This window comes from Mytilus edulis, chromosome 1, assembly GCF_963676685.1.
Source record: "Mytilus edulis chromosome 1, xbMytEdul2.2, whole genome shotgun sequence".
In the NCBI taxonomy this organism is placed as follows: domain Eukaryota; kingdom Metazoa; phylum Mollusca; class Bivalvia; order Mytilida; family Mytilidae; genus Mytilus; species Mytilus edulis.
In genome coordinates, this window is record NC_092344.1 from 112,916,057 (window position 1) to 112,935,660 (window position 19,604).

At 32.8% G+C, this 19,604-nt stretch overlaps 1 protein-coding gene across 2 annotated transcripts; it reads right to left on the minus strand.

Annotated features, from left to right (window-relative positions):
* Window positions 1-1,534: 1,534 nt before the first annotated feature.
* LOC139500138 (uncharacterized) lies at window positions 1,535-17,201 on the minus strand. 2 transcript variants are annotated; one of them, XM_071288879.1, is made up of 2 exons: window positions 16,577-17,201; window positions 1,535-2,404 (listed from the first exon to the last, which is right to left on the minus strand). In XM_071288879.1, the coding sequence occupies exons 1-2, from the start codon at window positions 16,801-16,803 to the stop codon at window positions 1,906-1,908; spliced, it is 726 nt and encodes a 241-aa protein (XP_071144980.1). In that variant the 5' UTR covers window positions 16,804-17,201; the 3' UTR covers window positions 1,535-1,905. The 2 variants fall into 2 exon arrangements, with proteins under 2 accessions (XP_071144980.1, XP_071144985.1); XM_071288884.1 differs by lacking the exon at window positions 16,577-17,201 and adding an exon at window positions 12,451-12,651.
* Between the last annotated feature and the right edge of the window lie 2,403 nt (window positions 17,202-19,604).

Below are 19,604 nucleotides of genomic sequence, written 5' to 3' on the forward strand. Positions count from 1 at the left end.
ACCCTATTAAGCTAAACATGTTTCATATAAGTTTTCAGGATGTTAATTTATTGAAATATATTTGTGTTATTTCGAAAAATGACACCTTCTAAATGTATCGTAAATAACTTTGCAATCACTACTAGAATACAGTGAAATAAAGATTTTAACAACATTTAACATCCTTATACTGAATGTAGTAAGTCGGGTACACCCTATTAAGCTAAACATGTTTCATATAAGTTTTCAGGATGTGAATTTATTGAAATATATTTGTGTTATTTAGAAAAATGACACCTTCTAAATGTATCGTAAATAACTTTGAAATCACTACTAGAATACAGTGAAATAACGACTGATCATACAGTTTCAAAATATACAAGCGAGACTGATCGTACAGTGAGAAATTCAAACAAGTGTTATTTTCTTATTTCTGGCTTCAAAGATCTGGTTGAAACTTTTACCACCACTTGAAATATATTTCATTTAGTTAATTAAGTCTGGTATTTACGTTAATTTGTACACTAAGAGGGTAAAAATATTGTTTTTAGGTTCACAGACTGATTGTCCTTAGTGATGCACTTGAAAATCTATTGATTAAGACAGAGATACGAATAATGAATGTGCTAAATTTAATTCTAAACCATTTGAGAATATCGATGTCAGCTGAATTAATCATTCAGCAATGTACAGATGATCCACTTACCGTTTAATTCAGTATATCCATCAAATTTCACATGCTATCCAAAAAGTTCTCGCTTCGAAAATCGCGACTTCCGGATACCGTACAGAATAGTATCTACACTGTGTTATTGTTATGGTGATCATGTGCTGCATTAATTACCACATAATTTTCGTAGTCTATTTAGTTCTTACACCATGTTTATAATATCTCCTGAAATTATACTTGCCAGGATCGAACCAAGCTAAACAGAAACTGCATGTTTAAAAGTTCTTTAAAATCAAACACAAAGATAAAAGAAATTGTGCAATTAGCTTTATCTCCCTTTAACCGATTTAGTAATTATATGTGATCGAAGGATTAATTCTTTTCTCAGTAGTTCAAGGGGCCTTCCGTTATCATTACCTATCCATATTATCATCGACTTTGAATGTTTAAGTAAGCCAATATTTCTCCAAGTTAAGAAGAGATTGGGAATATTTTGCTAATATTTTTACTTTTCAATCTGATAGATGAGCAGCTATTGTCATGCCGTCCTGCATGGTTTATCTGAATCACTCTTTACAAGAATGACACATAAACCTTCTTTTTATATAGTATGCCTTATTGTGTTCCAACCCGATGAAAAGCATAGATAACAGCACCAATAATGATATGCCAATTTTAAAATTTCTTTTTTCTAAAGAAGTCTTTAAGAAAACCTTAATGAGGATAAGGACATTCTTTTCATTCTTTTCATTTTTTCATATATGTTTGTCCTTATGGTATCGGGACGCACACACGGATGTAGTGGTTTCAAAACGGTTCCCTTTAGACTACGTGAAATTACTTTTTTGTTTCGTTTGTGTCGGGAAGATTATGTGTTTTCGAGTAGGGGTTAAGGACGACACTTGAACGATTCGTATTCTATATATTAACTATAATAATCAGTCATATTGAAAACAATAATTGCACATTTTTGCAAAAATATATCCTCATGTTGTTTACAAAAATGCAAACGACGCTATGTTAAATACACAGTAGGTTCGAACAAAAACTATAATGTCAATGCAAAGATGACACACTGTCTATATATGTTTGATTCTGATGAAACTAACACATTTGATTGTCCATATACCAGATAACAAGGTTTCAGCAAAATGAAACCTTGAAATTCTTGCCTTTTTTGTTGGTCTCGACAATATTAATGCCATGCATCTAGCTTAATTGAAATTACATTTACATGTAGTTCTGTTTTACATATATCATTCACTCACGAACGTATTTCTATAAGCACCTAATTTGTGTTGTTTTAACTTGGACGGTTTTTTATCTCTTGGAGTAGTAAGTTCCGGAAAGTGGTGATCAGGTTCCGACCCATGTAATAACCATGTCATAACAAACTCTTTAGACGGCATGTGACCAGGCAAGGCTGACGGAAACTTGGGATATTTTTCAATGTCTCTTTCCAATTGTCTTATATCCATTCCTGATGGTATTTTTGGAATTCGTTTTCGAGGATTTATTGATATATTAGACACAGCTTTAGGTCTCAAACGTTTTTGTGGTAGATGTCCCGCATGGTGATTTGACATGTATAACAATTCATTCTTTAATCTGTCTGATTTTGTATGAAAAGCACAAGTAGATGCTGACACTTCCGGTAAAATCTGTGTAGTTTCTATTCGAACTGAGTTAGCCTTAGCTACTTTTTCTATTGCATCATCACAGAAATCATAACCATCACTTTCACTTCCCATCGTCCTGTAAAATAAACAAAAACATATATCAATGATCAATTGAAAAATCATTTGAAAAAAAATCATTAGAATCAATGATTGCCCCCGGTAGCCATGATTTGATAACTTTTCTTAGAAGTCTTTTAATACAATATTCTAGACCACTTTGTGTTTAATGACTAAAATTGGTCAAGAAATTTCAGATTCAAATTTTTGTTTGGAATTAATTTTCCTCAAATTTGCAATGTTTTCCACCAGAACAACATTTAATACTGCAGTAGATCAAGCAGAATGTATTCTTTATCACAAAGATATAGTCAGCAACACATATACTGGTAGACAGGGCTTATGAATGACATGTTTCCAACAGTAGTCAAAGACAAAACCAAAAGAAAATAGCAGCATGGTGCAGTCAGAAGTAAGAAAGTTAGAAGACAAAAAAGAAGGGCAAAAGCAGAAGAGTCACGAGCATAGATGACTAGGAAGTTGACAGAAAGAAAGATCCCATGGGCAGAGAAATGGGGGATGGAACCATTCACAATTTCATTCGTGCTTATGTCAGTCTATGATACATTTCCCGTCCCTTCAAAACTTACACCAGTGGAGACTGACAGTAGATCCAATCTGCAAGTTATGTGGTGGAAGAGGTACAATGGAACAGATACTTTCATGCTGTAAGGTTGTTCTGTGAAAATATCGATGGCTGCATGATAGAGACCCTTGATATTGAAAGAAGGAAGAGGAAACCCCCAAAAAACAGAGGCAAAGCAGATCAGATTTGTCAGAGAGGGAGATACTGGTTAGGCAACAAAGTCGCAACAGCACTACATCTTGGACAAGGGCAATAAATGAACCATTAGGACTGACATTGGCAAGAAGCTTGTGTTTCCTGAATATGTACAGACAATCCTACACTCAGACATTGTAGTTTGGTCAGAGTCGTCAAAGATGATAGTAGCAATAGAACTGGCAGTTCTATGGAAAGAGAGATGTAAAGAGGCATACCAGCAGGTGAAGGAAAAGTAAACAGAGCGGATGACAACATGTAAAGAGAAAAGTTGGAAAACGTGGCTGTTCCAAGTAGAAGTACAGGATTTCCTTCACAGTCAGTATGGAGGATGCTACAGGCAATAGGAATAATCGGAAATGTAAGGAATACAACATTAAGACGGCTAGGGAAAAGCAGCAGAACGTTCATCTTGCTGGTTATGGCATCTCCGAGATGATCTGAGCTGGAATCCGAATGCTTATCAGTAAAGGTTGGAACACCTCTACTGTCCTGCCAACCGGAGTATGCAATAGTATAGGGTCGAAACATCTGGTGAAGGTAAAAACCATCTTAAGACATCAAAGCACTGGCAGAGAGTGACAGAGATTAAGAGATGAGCAATCAAGAAAATATGACAGCAGAAATACCATCATCGTGGCAATACGTTTCGTTCTATACGAAACAATGAGGATTAATTGTAAAGGAGATCCATATACATTCCTTTAAATGTGATTGCTCAGAGGTTTTCAATAAGGCGTATGATACACTTATTCCGTCATGTTTACCAGCTGATGAACAGTAAATAGAACTCATTTGTATAGATGATTTCACAATCATCAGTGTGGTTACAAAGCAGAGAAGATTTTTTTTTAGATTGGCCAATCAAAATCAAAGATTGTCTCTGGCCGCAATATTTGCGTTCGATCAAAACCAAATAAGAATCATTTGTGAAGGAACTTCTACACACTAACTCTATTTGCCTCTCAAGTAACATTAAATTGGACCGTGTATATCCCAAGGATCAATTCTGTAGAGTTACAAAACTTTCAAACTCGTTGTTTTGTTCGATTCAATGTAACCAAATATGGATTGTTCATAAAGGACATGAATAATTCCTCCTGTCAAGACTCTTTCAAACGTGTCATATGACTTCAAGGAAGAAGATGAAAAGTGAAAATTTATGGATGACGGAAGCCAAGTGATGGCAATAGTTTACACGGCATGTGAGGTCCGGTTTAGAAACTATCTGAACAGTCTTACAAGAGTACCTGAACAGTCTTACAAGAGTTAATTAATGCCTAAACAGTTGAACAAATATGGTGGAGTTGACATTTCAAAAAAATCAAATCAACGATTTGATCGCAGTAGCGATATCGATACAGTGATTTTCTATGTTTTCCGTTTTGAATTTTCCTCGGAGTTGAGTAATTTTGTGATTTTACTTTTTTCGTAAAGGTTTTGCAAGACACCTCGATAAAAATGTCATTTTTACTGTACCGTGCTCTTGTGATTCTGGCAGAAAGTAAACATGTTCCACTTCTCCTTAGTCTTATTGATTTGACATCCACACAAACCTCCATAAAGTTGGACATTTTATAGTTTTATCGCATGGACCTAGTATTTATTCAGAGATATTCGTCCTAAATATATATTTGTATATGTCTTTCATTTATAAAGATATGAAGGGGAAATGTTTATACAAACAGAAATTAAGTGACAATGATTTAGTAATCTAGCGTATGATTTCATTTATAAATCCGTGATCGGTTCTTATTCCTGTAAGCCTTGAGGAAAGTAATGAATATAAGTATTTGTGAAACACAACTTTACAATCTTACTTTTTAAGTTAAAGGATTAAAATTAATTCCGAGATTTCAATTTCAACGCCGACCTTCAGAATTATTCTTTGGGGGGTACTAACAAAAATACTAATGAAACAAACATTTTCAATCATAGATTTCAATTATATAAAGAACGTATTTATTGTCACGAAAGGTGATCTAGTTATTTTCAATATTCGTTCAAGTGTGAATAGAAGCTCAAGGCATACATTGAATGTCTGTCCAGCAAAATCAAAAACAAAACGGTAATAAGAATGATAGATACGAGGATAGATATAATTATCTTTGAATGCTGGTGAATAAATGTGAAGATTCACTTGTTCTGTAAAATTTTCTGGTAATTTTCAGTGTCTATCTTATTATGCATGACAGCAGATACTATATTTAACTTGTAAATGAAAAACACTTTTTCTTAGGTAATCGTATGTCTCTATCACTGCGACCTTTTCATGACACATTTTACAAGCCACTTTGTACAAGATAAACAAGTGCTACGCATTGTTTAAAAACTTTATATAATCTTTGGGGAAGACACTGACTACAGGACAAACAACAGTCAACAAAACACTACACAGAAAACTAAATACTGCACCGTCCGTCAAGAGAGACTCCAACATAACAACAACAACATTCAACAAAACATTAACATTACACAGAAAACTAAATATTTTTCATGAGAGACGCAAACCTAACAACAACAACATTCAACAAAACATTAACATTACACAGAAAACTAAATACTGCACCGTCCGTCAAGAGAGACTCCAACATAACAACAATAACATTCAACAAAACATTAACATTACAGAGAAAACTAAATACTGCACCATTCTTCATGAGAGACGCAAACCTAACAACAACAACATTCAACAAAACATTAACATTACACAGAAAACTAAATACTGCACCATTCTTCATGAGAGACTCCAACATAACAACAACAACATTCAACAAAACATTAACATTACACAGAAAACTAAATACTGCACCATTCTTCATGAGAGACGCAAACCTAACAACAACAACATTCAACAAAACATTAACATTACACAGAAAACTAAATACTGCACCGTCCGACAAGAGAGACTCCAACATAACAACAACAACATTCAACAAAACATTAACATTACACAGAAAACTAAATACTGCACCATTCTTCATGAGAGACGCAAACCTAACAACAACAACATTCAACAAAACATTAACATTACACAGAAAACTAAATACTGCACCGTCCGTCAAGAGAGACTCCAACATAACAACAACAACATTCAACAAAACATTAACATTACACAGAAAACTAAATACTGCACCGTTTTTCATGAGAGACGCAAACCTAACAACAACAACATTCAACAAAACATTAACATTACACAGAAAACTAAATACTGCACCGTCCGTCAACAGAGACTCCAACATAACAACAACAACATTCAACAAAACATTAACATTACACAGAAAACTAAATACTGCACCATTCTTCACGAGAGACGCAAACCTAACAACAACAACACTCAACAAAACATTAACATGACACAGAAAACTAAATACTGCACCATTCTTCATGAGAGACGCAAACCTAACAACAACAACATTCAACAAAACATTAACTTTACACAGAAAACTAAATACTGGACCATTCTTCATGAGAGACGTAAACCTAACAACAACAACATTCAACAAAACATTAACATTACACAGAAAACTAAATACTGCACCATTCTTCATGAGAGACGCAAACCTTACAACAACAACATTCAACAAAACATTAACTTTACACAGAAAACTAAATACTGCACCATTCTTCATGAGAGACGCAAACCTAACAACAACAACATACAACAAAACATTAACAATACACAGAAAACTAAATACTGGACCATTCTTCATGAGAGACGTGAACCTAACAACAACAACATTCAACAAAACATTAACTTTACACAGAAAACTAAATAATGCACCGTCCGTCAAGAGAGACTCTAACATAACAACATTCAACAAAATATAACTAAGAACACTAAATACTGCACCGTCCGTCACGAGAAACACAGATAGTACCACCAGGAATATTAAACAAAACACTTCACAGAAAACTAAATACTGCACAGTTTCATGATAGATACAAAGTTAACCAGAATTTCATGTATGAACCAATGTGCTATGGAAGGGAAACAGTTCTTGTTTTACAAGTGAAACTAGAAATTGTCCACAATGTACGCGTGCCATCATATCCCCAAACCTAAAATAATACTTTTGTAAATTTTAAAAAAAAATTGATCTAACTTGTGTTAGACATTTTGAAAGAATTTTTTCACTGAACTCTGTTACTCTCCAACACCAGAGCGAAATCATTACATAAAAAAATTATATAAGAAAATGTATAGATGTCATAGATGGATTGACAATCGTGTATGTATAAATGTCCCGTTAAAACTAAAGAGCGCATGACTGGATGCAAGTTCTTAGATGTTTGTTATGATCGATAATACTGTACAGTTTGTTCAATGTTTTGTATGGTTGTATACGAGATATTATAATGGTCGAAAAGACGTCTACAAGTTAATACGGGTAATCAAGTTCATACCCAACAAACACTGCTTTAAAACTTTTTTGTTATTTAGTTAAATAACACAGGAAATGGAAAAATAAATATTTAATCATTCCTGTCGTGACTGTGGTGTTGTTATTTTCGTTTCTACACAAATAACATGACTGAGTAACATCTTCGATAAATTCAATAAAAAGTTGAAGAAGTTAAACCCCCAATAAAATTCAAAAGTATACACCTCCTCCAGATTATGACTCGATTGTAAAATTATTTAATTCTATGGAATTAACCATTTAATATAATAAAAGTCTATAATTTGTCAACATATGTATGTTCATTCAACAAAACTTGTTTGAATCAATTGAGACTACTAAACGGTAGCAACAGACATTTGTGTCGGTCGGTTATACCATCGCAAATGTAATATCGTGTTCGTTGTCTGTTTGTAGGAACACTCATTTTAATGTCCCATTGTTATCTTGTGCCTCTTTCTTACGGTTAGAGGTTTAAAGACAATTTCTCATGAGACTAGACAAACGACTCTATCTTGAGTTGTCTCAGTTCAACATCACTAAAGCCAGCAACGGTATCATCTTTGTCTAGTGTAGATTTGTGAAGTTTTTACAAGTTTTCATTTTAAAGGTAGAAAATTTCATTTCTCTTTAAATGATATATGTTTTCCTTTTATTGTTGATGAAATGTTTTCATAGAAGATATCCTTAATCCCTTATCACTTTACTTATTTATATGCACTTGGGAGTTAAATTGGTCTGTGAGGTAGGAATGCATTCAAGTATGATATTTATATAAAAAAAGAAGATGTAGTATGATTGCCAATGAGACAACTCTCAAAAAAACATAACAGAAATAAACAAATATAGGTCACCGTACGGTCTTCAACAATGAGCATAGCCCATACCGCATGCTCAGTTGTAAATTGCCCCGAAATGACAATAGTAAAACAATTCAAACGAGAAAACTAACGGCCTAATTTTGTACAAAAAATTAACGAAAAAAAAAAACATCAACAAACGACAACCACTGAATTACAGGCTCTTGACTGGGGACAGGCACATACATACAGAATGTGTTATGTTTGTCAATAGATGTGAAAAAAAAATTCAAATGTTGGTTGTACCAAATATTCGGTTTAAAATTACTGGATGGCATCATCTGAGAAAGAAATTAGAAGTCGACGGACAAAGTTTGAATGTTTCTTATGTTAACTTTGAGGTATGCTTAGCTTAAAAATGCAGTACATTTTGCAACAATGGCATATGATGTTTGCACATGAAATTAAATTTAAAGTTAAGGGGTGCATGTGATAAATAACTTATTTTGAAACTAATACATCAATCTACCTATTTTGGGATACGATTGAAATAAGTATTTATTCATATCTAGTTTTGACGTCTGGACAAAAGAATCATTACAAGTTTGTTGTCCTTGCGGTCTTTCATCTTATTAAATCTATTTCTTTAAAGAAAAGTGAAAATTATGTTATGGATTTTCTGCCAGTTATAGCACCGAGTAGGTCTTTTATTTGAAACAAAATAGAATGTATAGAACGCGATAAGATCCATTTATACACCAACCTAAAACTACATATTGCAATCACATTTAACCAGGTTTAAAGGGTCTATTTTTAATGTCATTAAAAAAATTTCTAAATACCGATAGATTTCTTTAGACACTCAAAACGGAATACAGAATCTTCATAACGCCATTTTAATTATATGAATATTAAATCTACTTTTTGTTCAATGCAATGTGTAGTATGAGTGATTATGAGTGATTAATCAGACTGAAAATGAAGGTGCTAACTATTGATGAATATAGGGAGGAGAAAGATTGATTGATTGAACGTTGGTTGCTTAACGTTCAGTGGCAAATATTTCATGCATGTTTATGACGATGGGGGAAATAAATTAACATCAAAATTAGTGAAATAGAATGAAGATAAGTCAAACAAAAAATGAAAATTTCAGAGTTTAGAACTTCTCGTTTTAGTCTGAGTTCTTTTTAATGAAAATTATTTTTATTTCCATATATATAAGAAAAGAAAATAATTTTCACAATGCGGGTTTGATTGAGGTTCTGGATTTTCCCTTTAGTTGGGGTGGGGGTCCCATTTCTATTCTATTTTGGCTATTTTCTGTATTCTTTATTGTATCGTCCATTATTATTTATAGTCTAAGTTTGGTCAATCCATTATTCCTATCCTGGCATTCACGAAGGGCAGTTTAAACTAGATATTTAAGGATACAGGCATTCTTTATCTTTTCTTAATTGCAGTTTAAACGAGTTTACCAAATATTAAAAAGGAAAAAAATGGCGATTTGTATTTGACTTTTATGTTATATGTTAACTAATGTAAAGCTCTGACTTTTCAATGTTATATACGACCTTTAAATATGCTCTGATATATATGATATAATGATAGTATATTTCTGAGTATTTTTATTAACAAAAACGCTAATACTACGATGACATTTTCTCAGCAAATCATCGGGGAATCAGATTTGTTTAAAAAGTATAAGAAGCAAATCTAACTTGCCAACAATAACAGTTGCTCCTTTTACAGACCTTTGATTAATAAATGCTACAGGCATTGAGTTTCTTTTCTAATTGTGCACATGGCAATATTCTGATGGCTCCTTCTTATATTCATTTGCTTACTATGCGTGTCTTATGTTTGTTATGGCTTATTTTTGTTATTTGAACTAAAAACTATAACTTCAAAGAATTCGATATTATAAATCAATACAAAACTTCACTATATTTAATGAGAAAAATACCTGGCTTTGTTTCTAAGGTCAATTTCATTTCGTTCCTAGCAATAAAAACAAATATAAACGGGCAAATAAGAAACAAGAAAAGACACACATAAAAAAACCAGACAGATTAAACAGAGAGCAGAAGAAGAGGAATGTCAAAGTAAAAAAAATATGACATGAGAGATGAAAATAAAATAGAGAATGGAAATGGGGAATGTGTCAAAAAGACAAAAAAACACAAGAGACCACCAATGGGCCTTTAATACAGCGAGAAAATATCGCACCCGGAGGCGGACTCCAGCTGGACACTAAACAAAAATGTGTACTTGTTCAGTGAAAATGGACTTCATACGAACTCCTAAACATAAAGATGAACTAAAAAAAAACATATAAGACAATAGAATGGAGAGAGAAGTCGGAGAAAAAAGTCAGGAAGAGACGCGAGAAGCTGGAAGAAAAGACAGAAAATATATGGAACAGTTTGGGTAGGAGGAAAGCAGAAGGAAGATATATTTTCGTACTCTTTCTTTTGTTGCAGTGTGACCATCTTTATTTAGTTCGATGATTGTCAAATGGAAATCAATTGTTTTGAAGAAACTTTCAAGTTGACAACTTATTAAAATCTTAATAGGTCACATGTTCTTTTGGTATTTGAGACGTTCCATTGATTGATCAGAACTTATCGGTCAAACACAATACCATGTTGTTTATGAATGAAACTTGAAAACAAATGGGTAATCTCAACCGCTTTAATCTGGGTAATTTAAGTAACAATTTTACCCACACGAATTCTTTAATAATAAGTACTTGTCTGTGTATATAGCAATACAAAATTAACAGACAAATTTTAAAAACCAGAAAGTAAATACGCATATGCTCTTAGAATAGACAAAACGTCTCGGCTATTGAATGAAATGCAATGCCCCTGCCTTCAAGTTATACTGTAGAATATGTTAGTTATGAAATTTACGAAATGAATTTGTTTCATATATTATAAAGCGAATATTTTTAATAATCATCATTATAATACAAATCTATCATTCTTGTGTCGAGATTTCACTACTTTTTTTAAACACTCGGCCTCGGCCTCTCCTCTTTAATCTTAAATTTCATACTATTGAAGAGGAAAATTTGAGTTGATACTGCACATATTTGTACAGTTGGGGGTTTAAACATTAAAAATCTGACAATGCCATTTCGAAAAAAAAGAAGACAAAAACTGTACTCAAATCACAATATAAAACAAAAGACGGAACAACACGAACCCCGACAATAGTAACAAGCATTATGGAACAAAATAAAACAAAACAAATCAAGACAAGACAAGCAGACAAACAGACAGCTTTAAGTACGCTGAATAGAGAATAGAAACGGGAATTGTGTCAAAGAGATAACAACCCGACCAAAGAAATGAAAACAGCACAAACATACAAATGAGTTTAAACAATAATGCATACTAGTTCAGCGAAATGGACGCCATACTTAACTCCGAAACATATGAATATATCAAATGAAAAAAAAACCAACACAATGCTCACAAAGACAAAAGGGTATCGGACTTGGGTTACTAGTAATTCAAAATGAGACGGGGTCAAACATGTTTTGTGAGAGCTCAACCCTCTACATATAACTCAGTCTAGCCAATGAGGAATAAACACACACACAGCAAAACACACATTAAAACTCAGTTGAAAAGAAGCCCGAGTCCGATGTTAGAATAAGTAACAAAAGAGTGACTTAGATGTCAGACCTCAATTGAACTTATTATCTCTTCTTCATATACAAATCAAACCCAATCCCTCCCGTAAGGGCCATCATAAGTTATACGAGAACAACATAACCCGTATCATGCCAGCAACTGGTTTAAGAATAAATGTGTTTATTTCAGATACAAGACCCAATGAGTGAATCAATATTAATTCCAAAATTGCCGTCTTATGTTCATATATCTGTAAACTATTTTGTCTGATATTCAATAAAATATAGGTTTAATTCTAGAAATGTCATTTCTCTCCCTAGAATGGACATTCTCAAGCGTATTCCGGCGTAATTAAGAAATTGATAGGAAAAAAGAGATGAGACGGATTTATAATAAGCTTAATTTCACCGTTTTAAGCACAATCTTTTACAGATTACCTTGTATGTAGAACCGGTGGTTGTCCTTGTACCACAAGAAAATCCATTTTAATTCGGAATAATTAAACTATTTATCCCATTGGTGTCAAACCATAATATTGAATTAATTTAAAACGTTATGTTAAACTAACAATCATTTTTATATACCGAAGTCCAATAAATCGTGAAATATTATAAGTTGTACAAACAATGAGCACTTTTGTTAAATGTACACATGGTGGGTATAAGTTTACAATATGAAAGGTATAGCACAGCTATGGACAAGTAAATATTGGTGTCATTGTTAACAATAGTTAAAGCGCCAGAGCTTTTGTTTTATGAATGACAGACAATGGAGATAAAATCGATTAATCGCATCTTGATCGACCCAATATATACAATCATAGGCTATACAATGACCTTATACATCGAGATAAAATCGATTAATCGCATCTTGATTGACCCAATAGATACAATCATAGGTTATACAATGACCTTACATATCTGTATATCAGATTGTGAACGATTTTTAACCCCATATTAAATACTCATGGACTGACGGATTGATTGGTAGCTTAACGTTCAGTGGAAAAAAGTTCATGCATGTTCAATCAGGTATCAGTAGATTTTGTATTTTTTTGGTCGATCGAGATGGATTGCCACTGGAAGATGAAATTATTTGAGACATTCACAGAAATCTTGCCTTAAAACAGACCACCCACATCTCCTTTTTTTATACTCATACGAACAAAGCATTCTCTCTACACAAGGCATCTGATTTAACGTCCAAATTATAACCGGTGTACGAGGCTGTGTGTTTATTCATCCAGTACAGCTGAAACAAACAATCAATTTCACCAAGGGTTTTGGCCATCAATAAAAACTGTAGTTCGATCGTTCTTATGTTGTACTGTTACACTAATGTCCCAGGTTTGGGTGAGGATTGGGATCATGCTAACATGTTTAACCTCGCCACATTCTATATGTATATGCCTGTCTCAAGTCAGGAGCCTGTAAGTCGGTGGTTGTCATTTGTTTGTGTGTTACATATTTGTTTTTCGTTCTTTTTTTGTACATAAATTAGGCCGTTAGTTTTCTCGTTTGAATTGTTTTACACTGTCATTTCGGGGCCTTTTCATAGCTGACTATGCGGTGTGGGCTTTGATCATTGTTGAAGGCCGTACGATGACCTATAGTTGTTAATTTCTGAGTCATTTGGTCTCTTGTGGATAGTAATCTCATCGGCAATCATACCACATCTTCTTTTTTATATATATATGACCTCCACGGAATAGCATAATAGTGTTGAAAGTGGCGTACACCAATAAATCAATCAATAAAGTGACTGACTGTATCTAATGTAGCTGATGTTATTGTCATTAAACAAATATTTTTAAATCGCGATTTAATTTTGATCTTATTTTTTTTGTATATACGCCCATTACAAATACATTGTTGTCTGTTAGACCGTCCGTCCGTCCGTCCACGTGTCGTGGATGTAGCAACTATATTGATTACAGTATGGCCTCCAACGATGAGAAACCAATATATATAGTATATTATATAGTCGTCTACTAAAGGCCCCGACATGAAAAATACGAAACAATTCAATTGAGAAAACTATCGGCTAAATTTATAACAAAACAATTTACGAAAAACAAATATGACAGACATAAACCAACAACAACCACTGAACTACAGGCTTCTGAAATGGGACAGGCACATACAGAATGTGGCGGGGATAAGCATGTTCGAAGTCGGCAACCCCCCCCCCCTTTTTCACCTGAGACAATGGTATAATATTACAACATAAGAAATAACTATAAAAATCAGTCGAAAGGATATTTTTTTGAACAACTTTTAACATTTTTCTATGGTCAGAAAATTTGGGAATTTGTTTTATCAATTCAAATTTGAAAAAAAAAGACTTTAATTGTCATTCTTAAGCAATGTTTTACGGTCCTACTAAAATGCGCCCGGGAGCGCCCGGGAAAAGAAAAAGCGCCCGGAGAAGGAAAATTAGCGCCCGGAGAAGAAAACTAGCGCCCGGGAGAAAAAAATTATAATATTTTATAACAATATTTTTTTCCCTTAAAAAATAACTAATCATTGCTTGTTTTGTCCTTAATATAAATGGGGATATGTACGATGCTACATTTAAAGTGTTGTTGCACTTTTACATTTTAGTAGGACCCATGTTTTATGTAAACAAAAATCTCCTGTAAGTTTTTCTGCATGCGTGGTGATTTAACAGGTTTTTGATTAACTTACTTGTACGTCATTCATGCGACGGGCGTTTCTAACGCACAAGGCGCAGTTATTTTTCTTTCTCTAGGGGAGATAACACAATTCGATTCATATTATTCTAAACATGTTTCAACGTTTTTGTAAGGTCATGACGATAACCGATGTGACATTTTTTTTTAATCGGGAATATATATGTAAATGAATCCCCATTTATCCATAAATTACAGCGAACGAACTAATATGACATTTATCTTCTTTAGTTAGGTTTTACACGAACATACATTACAATCTGTAACCCTGCTGTTTCACAATAATTTAGCGTATTTATGAATAATTCAAACCACAAAAGGACTTTTGTATTACAAAACAATGGTGTTTATTTCTGAGACAGGTGTTACCCATTTATTGTTCAGTTTAACTATCTCTTACAATTTTTAACTATTTTCACAGGAATTCGACATCGAACTGATTCTACAAACATGTCATATTCATAAAAACCAAAATAAGATGTTTTTATTAAAATCATCTATTATATGCGTTTCGGAAAGAAATATATTGAAGTGAAAGTATTTCTTTCAGTGTTTCCAATAAGAACTTTATATAGGAAATTGTAAAAAATGCATAAAATCACTGTGTTATTTTAAAGGAGTAGGTCCGGTAAGGGCCAATTTTGGCCTCAAATTTCAAGTTCATATGACGAATGATTGTAGACACTTTTTAAACACTAAAGTGTCCATTTCAGTTGATTCATTAAGTTTATGTGAAAGATTTTAACTAATTTACTCATTAAAAACGCTCCGATTCAAGCTTAAATATGAAAAATCTATCAAATATGCCCAAAAATGTCACTTTTCTGATGGTTTTTGTCAAAAATGAAAGTGGCCTCTTCCGTATTCATCCACAACCTTTATATATGTTATGTATTATCATAAAATACAACTTACATTTCAATATTAAGAATGAACACGAATGCGGCCACTTTCAATTAAGACGGAAACCGTCTAAAATTTAACTAAAATGCTAAAATTGTGAAGATTTCAGTAATTTAGCATGACTTAATGATGCTGGCACCCGATATATGTGCATTGTATTGTCAAAAACAGCCCATATTTATGTAGCAGATACATTTTATTTTCCAATGAATAACTAAAAGTTTACATCTCAACAATTTTGTAAAAGTGCTATATTTTGGGGTCAAAAAGGGGGCTTACTGAACCTACTCCTTTACGCCCCCTTTTCCTCTTGTTGATTTAAATAATCTTGCACTTTTATTTTTTGTTTTGTTTTGTTTTACACCAGACACTTTGGTTGGAATGGAATGTGTGTGACTAAAGATTATTGTGGGAATACATTTACAGATTGGTCACATATAAATATTATAATTTTACAATCAAGTTCTAAATTTCTAAAAAAACAAAAAGGAAGACTTTCATTGGTTTCAATATTGTTATAATATTAAATTTTATACAATCGGTCGATCGAACACCCAAGGGTATCAAACGATAAGAAGTCGCCAGACTCTTTAAAAAAAGCGACAGAAAAAAGGGAGAATAACAAAGTGGAAGAGAGACGGACAAAATCATGAAAAAGAAGAAAAATAAGAAATGATAAATAACATTTAACAAACAACTTATACAGAACAAACTACAGACTGAGCAACACGAGCCCCACTAAAAATTTATATGAACAAAACAGGGTCTATCACGAAGAATGGTGATTGTACTAGTTATATATTTTCAATATAATTCTGACTGAAACATCAGCTGTTGTCTGATTTTTGGTCGGGAAGTTGTCTCTTTGACATATTCCCCATTTCCATTCTCAATTTTATCTCTATTCAATAAAATATTCATATTCAACATATAGTTCAGTGAAATAAACATAAATATATTAGTAATACCTGTGATCTGAAAGTGATTCTTCCGTTATAGGTTTGACCCTCTGTTTTATAATCTTCTTGATAGGTCCTAAACGTTTATTATCTTTCTGAACAAAACTAATGTCAACTCTTTTTACTCCAAGCAATGGACTGTCACTTAATCCTGATAAAACAGCAGGAGTTATAAAGATATGGTCCCTAGTACTCATCGTGCTCGTTCGAGATGTTTGGGAATAATGTTTATCCATCTTTCAATACAAAATTGTTCAATTTGTGAACTTTTGAATTATTGTTTCATTTTAATATCTCAAAACAAAATACATCTCTCCACTTTTCTTTTCAATTACGTATCACCGTCCATTTGCTAAACATTTTCTTCTTTTACAAAAATAATCAAGTATATCACAGAATTGACTTCATTAGATTCCAGTCAATGAAACACTACTCCACCTAAAGTACATTTCAATATATGTTCATTATTAACTGAGAAATATAATTGAAGTCGAGCAGAAAATCATTAATTCTATAGAAAACAATTTGTTATCTATAGACGCAAAACTGTAAACTCCTTAGTTTACATTTACGCTTTATAAGTGATATACTTAGTTTCACAAAAATAAAGATACAACTTAAGAACTGCTACGCACACTTGCGTGTAGTCTTGATGACTGAATTTTTATGTTTCTAACTTTAATTAATAACATTAAACCATTATTAGTGGAGTGTAGTAATGAGATATGTTAAGCTAATTCTTCAGCGTTATAGATAAGCTGCTTACTTTTTCAAAACCTTCAATAGACTTCCCACAATTTACGAGGGTGTATATGGGTATTTATTTATTATCGAACACGATACCATGTTTGTGTTTGGTCCAAATCAAACAGGATTTCTTCTAACTTATCATTTAATGTAAACAAGATTAGTGAACAGTCGTACCCTAACTCAAGTTTTAACTAAAGACTTTTTTTTCAACAATAAGGATAAACTTTAAAAAAAAAATCAAGTCTAATTCCCCCTACCGTTTTAAGACTAGAAGAGAAAATTACTGGTTTGACCGTATTTGGATTTCTAGATGTCTTTTGTTTTAAGTGTCGTTGGGTTGCTGACACATTATCTATCCAACATAACACGGTTCATCTTTGCGCCGATTCGATATCACTGATTACCGAACAGTTTTTAAAAATCTATTTCATTTTGTAATATTATTTTACTTTCTGCTAAAGCTAAGCTGATTTATCAACTTTCCCCGATTTCTTGTTATTTTTTTCTTTTTATAAAATTTTTCGATTCATCTCAGGTTTACAAAATTCAATTGTCAACCATGAGTTGAGAGTTTGTAAGTCTCGTGTTTTCAGTATATTTGAAAGTTATGAAATCTATACATAGTATGTGAGAGCATAATCGTAGCTGTGGGGAAAAAATCATGACATCAGATTCATAAGATTTAGCGCAACATAATTTTTGACTTCCGAGAATCTTTATACCATTGGAGACTAACTTAATATGATCGGCGTATCTCTTCAATACCCTCATACTTTAAGAGTTTTAATGGAACTGTTATTGTTCTTCTGAAATAAATTCGCAATCGATATAGACTTAACTTAATGCAATTAAACTGGAATGATGGATTAAATCAAACAAACTCCATTTAATATTTGTATATTTGTTTTATATTGTTTAAAAAGCAGTATTTTACACACTTCAAAAGCTGAATATTGAATTTTAATGTTTATACAAATATAAAGCACAAGGATACTAACAACTATGTAACATTAGTGACATTATCAGATCACAGTAATTAAACTGTTGATTGCGTGACTCCATCAATAGGTTCTATGGACTTTATAAAACAGGAAACACCACTTAGTATCCAAGTCGGCCTGACACGAAACAAGTACATAGATAATAATAGAGCCTAATAGTGTCCACTATTTATAATGCTTGGTAACCGTTTTATAGTAATTTAATTCAAATAATTATTTCCAATACTACCAGAATTCGATAAAAACTATTTATCTTATGATAAAGAATTAAAGCAATCGTTGTAGACACAACAATGAAATAAGTCCTTTTCAAAATCTATATCGAACAAATTTATGTATAAAAAAAATCTTCATCTGACAGTATAAGTTTCAGATCATTCAAAACTATGATCACGTAAAACATGACATTTCGATTTCTAAATTTATTCCCCTCCCCTCAATAAAAATTAATTTGAAATGTGGAATAAACCGCAGATGCTAACGAAACAACAATAACCATGCACTAAGAAAATACCAGTGTAAGCATACATTTTCTATTCTGTTTGTGCTGTGGTATAATGTAATGATAATTTGACTACCCTTAATTTTAATAAACATAATTATATCATCTTTTTGATATGAATAGACAATGAATCAAAATCACGTCATCCTTGAACCTCAGTCTGTAGTTTAATATCATATTACTTGGCATCATAATATTTACACCCTACTTTACATCAAACTTCTTGTCAAATCGGTGTCTTTTACAGCCTACTTTACATCAAACTTCAAATCGGTGTCTTTTTACAGCCTACTTTACATCAAACTTCTTGTCAAATCAGTGTCTTTTACAGCCTCAAACCTCTTGTCAAATCGGTGTCTTTTACAGCCTACTCTACGATTCAGATTTTGCTTATTTTTTAAGACCTCGCTTGGTGGATATTGTTTCTTCGACAATCGTACCAGTTTAACTAATCTAATACGTGACCAAACCCATCCGCTGAAACTTATAACGATCAATTCATCTGTGAATGAGGATATACGCCATACAGATGACCCGAATGTGTCTAGTGAAAGCAGAAATGCATCTAGGGGCAAGAAGTGTGGACGCCAAATGTTCTCAGCATAGGTCATGGTTTTGGCAGACCATGTATGAGACAGGAAAAACAGCACAAGTTGTCATGTTAATGAGTTGAGAAGGTATAACATAAGTAAACTAGGTGTTAGTAAATGTAGATGGTTAAACAACGGATCGATTACAAAGTAAACAAAACAGTACTCAGGCCGAACAGACAACAAACACTATG